This window comes from Lithobates pipiens, unplaced genomic scaffold (assembly GCF_037356315.1).
Source record: "Lithobates pipiens isolate NorthernLeopardFrog02 unplaced genomic scaffold, aLitPip1_a1.2 Scaffold_10, whole genome shotgun sequence".
Classification (NCBI taxonomy): domain Eukaryota; kingdom Metazoa; phylum Chordata; class Amphibia; order Anura; family Ranidae; genus Lithobates; species Lithobates pipiens.
Genome location: NW_027507686.1, coordinates 3,115,969 through 3,128,028, shown reverse-complemented (window position 1 = coordinate 3,128,028; position 12,060 = coordinate 3,115,969). Strand labels below are relative to the sequence as shown.

Below are 12,060 nucleotides of genomic sequence, written 5' to 3'. Positions count from 1 at the left end.
AGCGCCGCTTTACCGATGTTATGGCGGCGCTTTTCGATCGCTAGCAGGGCACTTTTAACCCTTGCTAGTGGCCAAAGAAAGGGTTAATAGCGCCTATGTTACGGCACTGCCAAATCGCTTTTTAGCCGATTCGGCGGCACTGCTCATGCATTTCAATGGGCAGGGCGTTTTGGGAGTGGTGTATACAGCGCTCCCGCACCGCCCCAAACATGCTGCTTGCAGGGCTTTTTTTCCTGTCCTGCGAGCGCACTGTCCCATTGGGGTGGCTTGAGAGGCGCTATTTTTAGTGCTTAAACGCCTGAAAAGCACCCCAGTGTGAAAGGGGGATCTTACCAGTTAGCATAAAACTCCTATTACAGGGGCGGGGGTCAAGAAAAGCTTGTGGGTATTTTTAAATGTCATCCTCTGTTGACGTCCAGCCAGGAGGAGACGATTGAGGTCTCTATAGCAGCCCACACACGTACCGACAAAATTCTTGTCTCGGACCATCGGAGCCGATGGCGTATACCAATCGAGAGACCAGCGCCAATACTGTAAAGCCATTTACACTTCAGCTTTATTAAAAAGTAATGCACTTACATTTGTCAGGCTAAAAACAGTATTGAGTCCAACTGGTAAGTAGATAACGATCGTTATTGGATCTGGATAGATGCGATGACACGGATAGGACCATCACCTGAACAGTTTCGTCACAATGGGGACTTCATAGAGCCATTCACGGCCATGCTCTGCAATGACTGTATTTTAAAGAGATCTAAATGTATGATACCAAATGACGAATAAGTGTGTGTCTTTTTGGAATACCGGTTGTCTTCACCCAATAATAATCGATTATGTGGGACTCTACATACTGTACGTTCCTACGGAGAAGCCTGTAGGCGACAGATAATCATAAAGAGCATAAAGGATTACCGGCGTGCAAGGTGGAGGTTGTAGCACGGGATTGCAGATAACATTTTTATGTGGAGTCCATGGTGCAGGTCACAGGTGACAGTCACACCTGCCTTAGGCTGGATTCGCACCTATGGCATTTTTAGTGCATTTTGCAGATTTGCACTACAGTCCATTCAACATGGTTTCCTATGGAACACGTTCTGTAGTGCAAAATGCACTAACAATGCCATAGGTGTGAATCCAGCCTTAAAGAGAACACAGGAAATATTAAAATGTAACTTTTTAATGGAGAGGTTTTATATTCCAGGAGCAAAATATCCTTAAAGTGAAAGGTTTGTTTAAAAAATAAAAAAAATAAAAATAACAAACCTGTTATACTTGCCTCCTCTGTGTAAAAGTTTTGTACAGAGCGCCCCGATACTCCTTTTCTGGGGTCCCCCGGCAGCGCTCCTGGCTCCTCCTCTGCATGGAGTGCCCCCACAGTGAGCTTCATTCCATGGGGGGGGGGGGCGCTTGTGCAGGCGCACTCCTGAGTCCTGCTGCTGTGTCCATTGACACAGACAGCAGGGCTCGGCCCCGATTCCATGTGACAGGCACAGGGCAGCCCATTCACAGTGGTCTGTCCTATGCACATTTTGTGGCAAAAAGAAAAGCTCCTGCTCCTTTTTTTGAACAACAAGCTTCACGCCGTTTTTAAAAATGCATTTTGCCATGATTGCGGCACGATTCTGTTGCTTGATGGTTGTGGCAAAATTGCACTGCATTTGGGGTGCCAGTTTTAGAATGAATGGCACCTAAACACGCATTGCGAGTTTTACAGCGATTTGCGAATTGTGACAATTTCCAAATGTGAATGGGGCCTTAAAAAGTGCTGCTCAATGCATTGGAATCTGCTAAAAAAAAAAAAACTCTCTGGATTCTCTTTAATCCATAAATACACAATTTTGGTGGTAAATGGTAACTGATATATATATTAAAAAAAAAAAAAAAATATATATATATATATATATATATATATATATATATATTATATTTTTAAATTATTATCAAAAGGAAACTTGCCCAAAATAGTAAAAAAATAAATAAATATCTCATGCGATATCCTTTTATGAATTGACCCCATAGAGCAGGGGTAGGCAACCTCGGCCCTCCAGCTAGCTGGTGAAACTACAAGAGACATTGCAAGACCCTGACAATCGCAGGTATGACTCCTAGAGGCAGAGGCATGATGGGATTTGTAGTTTCCCCACAGCTGGAGTGCCGAGGTGGCCTACCCCTGCCATAAAGTATAGTAAAAGAGGGAAAAAAAGGTACATCCTTATTTATTTATTTTATTTTTTATGTAGCAGCCATTTATACCAGGCTAAATGACACGTGTATCTTCTCATCTGCCTTTCAGGATCAGTGGGCAACCCCTTACCTGGCGTAGCAGTCCGTATCGCTACTGAGGTACCTCAAAACCATGGCATGTCCTACACCGTCCTTGCTGAAGGGACTGCCAGTGGAACGAAGGTATGTGTGAGAGAGAGAGGAGACCCTCTGCCTGACACGTGACTGCATCTTCCAGCAAGGTCATTCAAATGCCCCCGACCATTACAGAGCCGATCAATAAATGATCTGGTGAATACAGACAGATTAAGTTTTTTTGTGATAGGGGATGAACTTCGGGAACTGCGCACCCCGATATGCAAACCGCGAGGGTTCAGCTGAGGTTATCATAAAAGTTTCCTTGGCAATCTTTTTTTATTTTATTTTTTTTTATTTTTTTTATTTTTTACCATAGACGTTTCCCATACTTCCGAAAGGCATGTTAGACTCAGCAGGGAACAAGATTGGCTTCTGATTTTATTTATTCTTTCAACAGATGGCTGTAAGTGAAATGACACCATCACAACTTGAGCTTTTTTTTTTTCTCTCTCCCGGCAGAAATATTGCAACATCAATATTAATTTGGAAATAAAATTTCACTGAGAATTAATATTCATGGGTGTAAAGAAAAAGCAACTTATCCAGATAGCTCATTTTGGCTATAAAACAAGCAGCTAAGGTTATGTGGAAAGTGCAGAAACCCAGAGAAAACGGTATGCAGTGTACTGAAGACTGATCAGTGATATGAATGATTTCTGATTGGTTTGCGGTGGTTGCAGTTTGTTGTTGCATACTTCCCATTGCCTTAAGTCCAGTTTCACGCTGCTGTGCTTTAAAACATGCTATGCACTTTAAAAAACACACACACAGCATGTTTTAAATGCATTGTGTTAAAATTTAGCGTAATGCATATGCACTGAATAGCTGGATGTTAGAGACACTGGTGGGTGCTGGCTCTGCTATTCACTGGTTGATAAGTAGCTGGCACCCACCAACGTCCTTTAACAACCAGTGAATAGTGTAAGCAGAACGTGTCAGTGTCCTTTAACAACCATTGGCTTAAAAGATAACTATTCACTGGTCGCTAAGGACGCCAGCGGGGGCTGGTTCCATTTTTCAGCGGTTGCTAAGGAGGGACGCTAACTTTGTTTTTGGTGCGTCTTTATTGACTTAAAGGATATATATATTTTTATGCAGTTGGCTTTGCAAGAGTGGTCCCAATCCTCCTCTTCTGGGGTCCCTCAGCGGTGCTCCTGGCTCCTCCTCTTCTTGAGTGCCCCGTTGGAGAGCCACTCTCCCTCGGGGCACTGGTCCGTGTAAAATGGACTCGGCCCCCGCCACCTGCATTTGGTTGACAGTAGCGGGAGCCAGTGGCACTGCAGCTATCAATCTATAGGCGGACCTGAACGGATGCTCCCATAGAGGTCTATGGAGCGTCGGATGTCAGCGGTGACAAGTCCGCTGACATCCAACCCGCTCCGATCCAAAAAAGTGTGACGGAGGAAAAATCTATTTTTCCATCCGTCATCGGATCGGGTGACGACGGACACTGCGGTCCGTCATCGCCCGATCTCCCATAGGGGAGAGCGGCGCTGTGACAGGTCCGTCCCTGCGCAGTGTGCAGAGACGGACCTGTCATCTCCCTGCTCAGCGCTGAGCAAGCGGATATCCACGGGGTGGATCAGCACTGATCCGCCCCGTGTGAAAGGACCCTAAGTGTTTTTATTTTTTATTTTTAGCCTTTGCTTCCATTTTAATTGGAAATAAAGGTTCCAGCAGCTCCTCATTGTAAGATGTACAGCTCAGGAATAACTCACTTTTCTAAAAGACGAGTTCTGCTGTAAGATCGGTTGGGTTCACCATTAAAAGAAAAAAAACGAATAACCCTCCCCTTTTCCCATAGGCCTGTCGCAGAAGGGGTTAAACACACCAGTTGGGGAGGAGGGGGGCGCCATTGTGCACAGAGATACAGGATGTAAGTTTTGAGTTATTGTTTTCACGCCTTTTATTTCCAAAATACCCCCCCCCACCGCAACCCTCTCCCTTCTATTTCTGCCAACTGGTGCCAGCCTGTGCCAAGACTCCCAACTGGCAGATGCTGCATGCAGCAGATGTTTTCCTAAAGATGTGTGGGAGCGTTACCAAAACTTTAGAAAGCACACAAAGTCACCACCAGCTGTACCCAGGGAGAGTGTGTATCTGTTTGCATTGGGAGGGCACCCAGGTGTGGGGGGCGTTTTTATGTAATCTCATCTGAGGCTCGTTTTTTTTGTTTTTTAGGTCTCTCCGGGATTTCAGGGCAGAGAAGGGGAACTGCAGGTCCGCGGGCCAGCTGTGTTCAAAGAATACTGGAATAAGGTGCAGGAGACGAGAGAGGCGTTTACTGCTGACGGTTGGTTCAAAACAGGTAACAGAGCTACGTATTCATTAGGGCTGGTTCACACTTGCTTCAAAATGTGACATTAGAGACGCTTTTTTAAAGCACTCTGAATGCCAATCAAAGCCCCTATCATTAAATAAAATGGTTCGCTTCTTGGTGCTTCAAAGCATCTCCAAACCCTCCATAGAAGTCTATGACAACGCTCGCTAACAGCACCTGAAGCTTTTCAGGGGCTTTTATTCAGTTTTAGCTTTGCTGGGTTTTGGAGGTATTGCAGGTATGAGATATCCCAGGATGCACCGGGAAACCAACAAGCAAACGGGAAAGACGTCATCAGCTGTCACTTCCAGTTCATGTGTATACAGCATATTCTGGGAGTGTCTGATACAGACGTCACATCTGGTGTGCAACGTGGAGCAGCAGACTGACCGTAGCGGAGCAACTAGCAGATGGCACGCGTTGTGTGCAACATGGGAATGCTATAGTGGAAGGTGAACCGGACTGAAGAGAGAGGACTGAGCGGCAGAGGATCAGCAGAGCTGTGGAACCGAAGCAGGAGAAACTAGCAATGTCACACATGGTGTACAGTATGGGAGTAATATAGCGGGAGGTGAGCGGGGACCAGAGAGGAGGATCAGCAGAGATGGGGGTCACTGCTGTGCAGGGGATCATCAGGGCTGGGGGATCACTACTGTGCAGGGGATCAGCAGGGCTGGGGGGTCACTACTGTGCAGGGGATCAGCAGGGCTGGGGGGTCACTACTGTGCAGGGGATCAGCAGGGCTGGGGGGTCACTACTGTGCAGGGGATCAGCAGGGCTGGGGGGTCACTACTGTGCAGGGGATCAGCAGGGATGGTGGGGGTCACTACTGTGCAGGGGATCAGCAGGACTGGTGGGTCACTACTGGGGCTGGGGAAGAGGCAGCACTAGGAGCCAATCGCGAATGCTGCTGTGCACATGTGCTGATAGTAAACATGCTGATGGAGGGAAAGAAGTGAGAAATCACTGTCCAATCAGATGTTGGGGGATGGGTGACCAGCTGTCTTGCTTTGGAACAATGCTGATGGACGGAGAGAGCAGAGAGCTCACTGTCCAATGCTTTTTGCATGCTTGCAATCGGGAGCTTTCCGATCATGTGACCCCTGTGACAGCCAATCACAGCAGTTACATGACCGGAATGCCTGCCTCCCATCTTTTTAGAGCAGGGGGTAGGCAACCTCGGCCCTCCAGCTGTGGTAAAACTACAAATCCCATCATGCCTCTGCCTCAAGGAGTCATGCCTGTGGTTGTCAGGGTCTTGCAATGTCTCATGGGACTTGTAGTTTCACCACAGCTGGAGGCCCGAGGTTGCCTACCCCTGACTAAAGGGTCGGGATGCAGTGGCGGGCAGGGGGTAAGAGACTTTCTCTGTGTAGACGTCTGTCGATTGTGCTTGAACATGCGCTCATTATGGTTGTGCAGAGATGTATACTTTTATATATATTTAGCCGTCCCACTCTCGCTGTATACAGGATCGGAGAGGGTGAATTCTGGAGCTTAGTTGGTCGTGTCTTGGAGACGGTGAGCACCGTCTTCCATTTATAATAATAAAAGAACTAACTGACAGCTGCAGTTTGTTGGGTTCATTGATCACCGGGACCCCGGCCCCGGGGTACAGAGGAATTGTAACAGACAACCAGACCGGCATTGAGCTTCCATCAGATGCGTCCTGTTGGAACATTCACTGATTTCCAATTCTCTTTGTTGTTTTAGCACAGACAGACAATCGCACTACAGAGAAATCCGTACCAGATCATTTTCCAGAAGTCGATTGCCCGGTGTGTGCGCTGAACTCTGAATGCGCATGCGTGGTGGACAGGGGACCCCCTTGGGTCTGGTTACATCAGAACAGACAGCCCAGTTCCCTCATATATAGAAAGCTTAAACTGTCAGTTACATTGACCTGCCTCGTGCTCTTCACTGGGGAACTGCTGTTGTTTTTTCACACTGTCAGCCTGAAGAAAAGCATAAAGCTGGTAACCGGCTTCTGTTAGAGGGACATCAGTCCCACACAGTGCCAACCAGTGCTGCAAATCTGTGCCCATCACTACTGCTTATCAGTGGCCTCCAGTGCCGCCGCATTATCAGTGCCCTACAGTGCCACCGCACCATCAGTACTGCTTAATCAGTGCCCTCCAGTGCCGCCTATCAGTGCCCATCAGTACTGCTTATCCGTGCCCTCCAGTGCTGCCGCATCATCAGTGCTGCCTATCAGTACCCATCAGTACTGCTTATCCGTGCCCTCCAGTGCTGCCGCATCATCAGTGCCACCTATCGGTGCCCATCAGTACTGCTTATCCGTGCCCTCCAGTGCTACGGCATCATCAGTGCCGCCTATCAGTGCCCATCAGTACTGCTTATCAGTGTCCTCCAGTGCTGCCGCATCATCAGTGCCGCCTATCACTGCCCATCAGTACTGCTTATCCGTGCCCTCCAGTGCTGCGGCATCATCAGTGCCGCCTATCAGTGCCCATCAGTACTGCTTATCAGTGTCCTCCAGTGCTGCCGCATCATCAGTGCCGCCTATCACTGCCCATCAGTACTGCTTATCCGTGCCCTCCAGTGCCGCCGCATCATTAGTGCCACCTATCGGTGCCCATCAGTACTGCTTATCAGTGCCCTCCAGTGCTGCCGCATCATCAGTGCCGCCTATCGGTGCCCATCAGTACTGCTTATCAGTGCCCTCCAGTGCTGCCACATCATCAGTGCCACCTATCGGTGCCCATCAGTACTGCTTATCTGTGCCCTCCAGTGCCGCCACATCATCAGTGCCGCCTATCGGTGCCAATCAGTACTGCTTATCAGTGCCCTCCAGTGCTGCCACATCATCAGTGCCGCCTATCAGTGCCCATCAGTACTGCTTATCAGTGCCCTCCAGTGCTGCCACATCATCAGTGCCGCCTATCAGTGCCCATCAGTACTGCTTATCTGTGCCCTTTAGTGCTGCCACATCATCAGTGCCGCCTATCAGTGCCCATCAGTACTGCTTATCTGTGCCCTTTAGTGCTGCCACATCATCAATGCCGCCTATCAGTGCCCATCAGTGAAGGAGAATAATTACCTGTTCGCAAAATTTTATAACAAAATATAAAAAAAACTTTGTTTTTTGTTTTTTCTAAATTTTCTGTCTTTTTGTTTAGCAAAGAAAAAAAAAAACCCCCAGAGGTGATTAAATACCACCAAAAGAAAGATCTATTTGTGTGGGAAAAAAAAATGATAAAAATGTCATATGGGTACAATGTAGCATGACCGCGCAATTGTCATTCAAAGTGTGAGAGCGCTGAAAGATGTAAATTGGCCTGGGCAGGAAGGGGGTGAAAGTGCCCGATAAGCAAGTGGTTAAAGATTGATTGAGATTTCGTTTTATTTTATTTTTTCCTTTAGCAAGCCCCAGTGATATCCAGAGAAAACTTCTTTTGAGGGAAGATTTACAGTGAAGTACATTATTGATCAGACAGTATTTTTACAAAGCTTTATTTTATTTTTTCCCTGTGTGCGGCATCGTTGTATTTGCCTCCACCTGCGCTCCGCCGCGTTCACTTACTTTAACTAACCAACGGGAAAAGCTTGCTGCGTGCGTCTGTAACTCTGCATTGTGCCGGGTGGATTCCTGTGCAGCTCCGGCCTGCCCGGGGTCCCCTGAGCCTCTTCACCACCCCCCCCCCACCCTTTTAGTCCCCGTGTGAACAGATTCCACTACTGTATCAATCTTGTTTAATAGAGTGGAAGGGTTATTGGCGGGTGGCAGGACGGGAGCAGGCGTGAGATGGATGACTCGGCTCCCCCCGCTGGCCGTGCTGATGTACAATGAAATATTTATGATTTATTCCGGCTAATAAACTGAAATGAAGAGCGTGATGTATGTGAGCAGATGGAGGACTATTGATGCGGCTCCTTATGTTTTGGAGGGAGGGAGGGAGAGGGGGGGGGATTTTGGGGGATGCCACACGCACATACAAGAGGCACTGTCGGGGAGGATTCAGCTCCCCGCTGAGAAGCGAGGGAGGTCGTGGGCCCGAGTCGAATATATTTCCACATACAGTGCAGGAGAAAAGGAATCTTTTTGCATCTGGTCATTCATTGTGATGACTATAAAAAAAACAAAAAAACAAAAAAAAAGAGAAAACGATTGCCGCCTGCGACGAATAACCATTTTTAGTCCTGCCTGGTTATCATTGACTGTATGGAAAGCAGATTTCTGTTTAACATCCAAGACGATGTCGGCTGTTCAGTTTGCGTCAAATCCCTTGGACTGCCCTTTAGTCATTTCATTCTTTAATATTAGAGAGATGGATTGATACAATTGTCCAATTGCAGCTACACCCCATTCATGCCGAAGGGTAGAACAAAGCCAAAATACCTAATTTTGCAACTTTGACACGTGTTAAAACTTGGGAAATGGAACAGGGGACTTTAAAGGTGCCTAAAAAGATGGAAAAAAACAAAAAACGATTTCATGTGTAATATAAATGGCAAATATTAATAAATACATTTGTTAAAAAAAGATATGACAATATTCTCGGTAAAATAATGGGATCAGACCAAAGCAATAGTAAATGTAGTCTATCTACTGTACAAAAACGTATTAATTTCAGGTACTTATAAAGCGCCGTCAATTTACGCAGCGCTTTACATGTACATTGTACATTCACATCAGTCCCTACCCTCAAGGAGCTTACAATCTAAGATCCTTAAAGCCTTGTACACACGGTCGGAGAATCCGTCGGAATGCGTCTTATCGGACCAAATCCGACTGTGTGTGGTATGCATCGGACTGATTCCGTCCGAATCTCCGTCAGACCCAATTTTCCAACATGTTGGAAATATTTTCCGACCAACTGGGCCGATCGGACATACTCCGATCATGTGTAGAGAATTTTGATCGGACCAAGAGCCACGCATTAAAAATAGATAAGATTGCGCTATGGACAAATTCCACCCGTCCGCCACACAGGCAAGGGAAAAAATAAAATGAAATAAAGATAAATTGAAATGAATTAAAATGAACTCAAGGGGTTAAAGCTGCCTGTGCTTGAAACCTGTCCCTAAAAATAGGAATAGGTTAGAAATCTGAGATATAAATTAAGCTTTGGCGCTAAAACCTTTTTGTGCACTGTGGATACCAAAATCATATATGAGTGTGAAATGATCTATTATCTCTGCTAGTGCTCTGGAGAATTTAATACAAATTAAGGTGGAAATCTCCCAAAAACCACTATATACGTGATATTAAAATGCGTGAAAAAAGAGAAAAGGATGTGTGTCTGTTGACTTTCACCTCAAAAATGCACATATATATTAAAAAATGGTGAATCAATCACATAGAAATAAACAATTAAAAATATTATTAATGTGCTCAATAGAAAAAATATACGCAAACCAATATCTGAAAAATCATATGCAAACCAATATCCATAAATTGTGCTCTATGTTCAAAGTGACAATCAATAAACGTTTTGTGAAAGTACCAAGAAAAAATAATAATAACAACAAAAAATCTTATAATGTCCAACAAAATTTTTTTCAAAGTCGCATCATCTGGTTGCTGGAAAAACGCATGGAACTTTCATCAAATGAGGAAGGTAAAGTAAAGTGACTAGTGCAGAAGGGTTAAATGCATTCCTCTCCGGTGCGCCACTCTGTGTTAGGAAAAAGGTATATATATGTGCTCACCAGACCAAAAACCCTCAATGGGTTAACCGAGCAGCCACAGTATGAGCCACTGTGCAGCTTTCTTTGGGCTCTGCTTCTGCTATGCTGGGGGGATGTTTTACACTTTTCCTTCCGCAGATAGTCCGTTTAGCAATTATACATGAAGGGAAACAGAAGTACAAACATAGTGCAATACTGTTGTTTGAACGTTTTTGTTTATTAAGAAGTCAGGTTACTCACAATATCCAAAGAGACAAATCGCTTTAAAATTAACTGCGCCGGCGTTGCTGCTGTGTATACCAGTGTAAGGTGCACGTCCTAGGCCACGCCCTACGCGTTTCGTCAGAGCGACGTCATCTGGAGATCCAGATGACGTCGCTCTGACGAAACGCTCGGTTAACCCATTGAGGGTTTTTGGTCTGGTGAGCACATATATATACCTTTTTCCTAACACAGAGTGGCACACCGGAGAGGAATGCATTTAACCCTTCTGCACTAGTCACTTTACTTTACCTTCCTCATTTGATGAAAGTTCCATGCGTTTTTCCAGCAACCAGATGATGCGACTTTGAAAAAAATTTTGTTGGACATTATAAGATTTTTTGTTGTTATTATTATTTTTTCTTGGTACTTTCACAAAACGTTTATTGATTGTCACTTTGAACATAGAGCACAATTTATGGATATTGGTTTGCATATGATTTTTCAGATATTGGTTTGCGTATATTTTTTCTATTGAGCACATTAATAATATTTTTAATTGTTTATTTCTATGTGATTGATTCACCATTTTTTAATATATATGTGCATTTTTGAGGTGAAAGTCAACAGACACACATCCTTTTCTCTTTTTTCACGCATTTTAATATCACGTATATAGTGGTTTTTGGGAGATTTCCACCTTAATTTGTATTAAATTCTCCAGAGCACTAGCAGAGATAATAGATCATTTCACACTCATATATGATTTTGGTATCCACAGTGCACAAAAAGGTTTTAGCGCCAAAGCTTAATTTATATCCCAAGTGCCACGCATGCTCAGATCAAATTCCTACATAAAAGCTATTGGCTACTAGCCTGAACGTAGTCCCATCATAACGAAATTACGTCATCACGTTCTGAATGATCGGATTTTTCGACAACTTTGTCCGACCGTGTGTATGCAACAGTTTCGGACAAGATCCGACAGGCAAAGTCCGACGGACAAAACCGTGTGTACAGGGGTTAACACACATTCATACATACTAGGGATAATTTTAGACAGGATCCAATTAGCCTACCAGCATGTCTTTGGAGAGTGGGAGGAAACCAGAGTACCCGGAGGAAACCCACGCAGGCACAGGGAGAACATATTACTTCTTGACATGTTTCGCTAAAATATATAGCTTCTTCAGGAATTTTTCGTAATTGTCTGTGTACAGCGTATTCGCTGCAATACATAAAGAGATAAATAAGATAGAATACAATAATGCAAAATAATGACACAACGTGTCCTTATTCAATCATCTTAAAACAAGAAGAGAATGGTGCAGGAACAACTGGAACTGCTCTTACCCCAAAATTATTAATTTCAGGTCAGTATGCGAACACACTGGACCGCCAAATATTAAGGATATCCGTGTGTCATAGGAGAACCAAAGTGATCCTGCACAGATCTGTTCTCGTTTTAAGATGATTGAATTATGACATTTTGTTTCCTTGTTATTTTGCATTATTGTATTCTGTCT

The 12,060-nt window shown here is 44.9% G+C and overlaps 1 protein-coding gene across 1 annotated transcript in view; it reads left to right on the top strand.

Annotated features, from left to right (window-relative positions):
* Nucleotides 1-12,060, top strand: part of ACSF3 (acyl-CoA synthetase family member 3) — a 45,232-nt gene that overhangs the window by 21,903 nt on the left and 11,269 nt on the right. The window contains exons 6-7 of the mRNA XM_077451064.1: nt 2,294-2,406; nt 4,543-4,669. Coding sequence (XP_077307190.1) covers nt 2,294-2,406; nt 4,543-4,669 — 240 coding nt within the window. The remainder of the gene's footprint in view (nt 1-2,293; nt 2,407-4,542; nt 4,670-12,060) is intronic.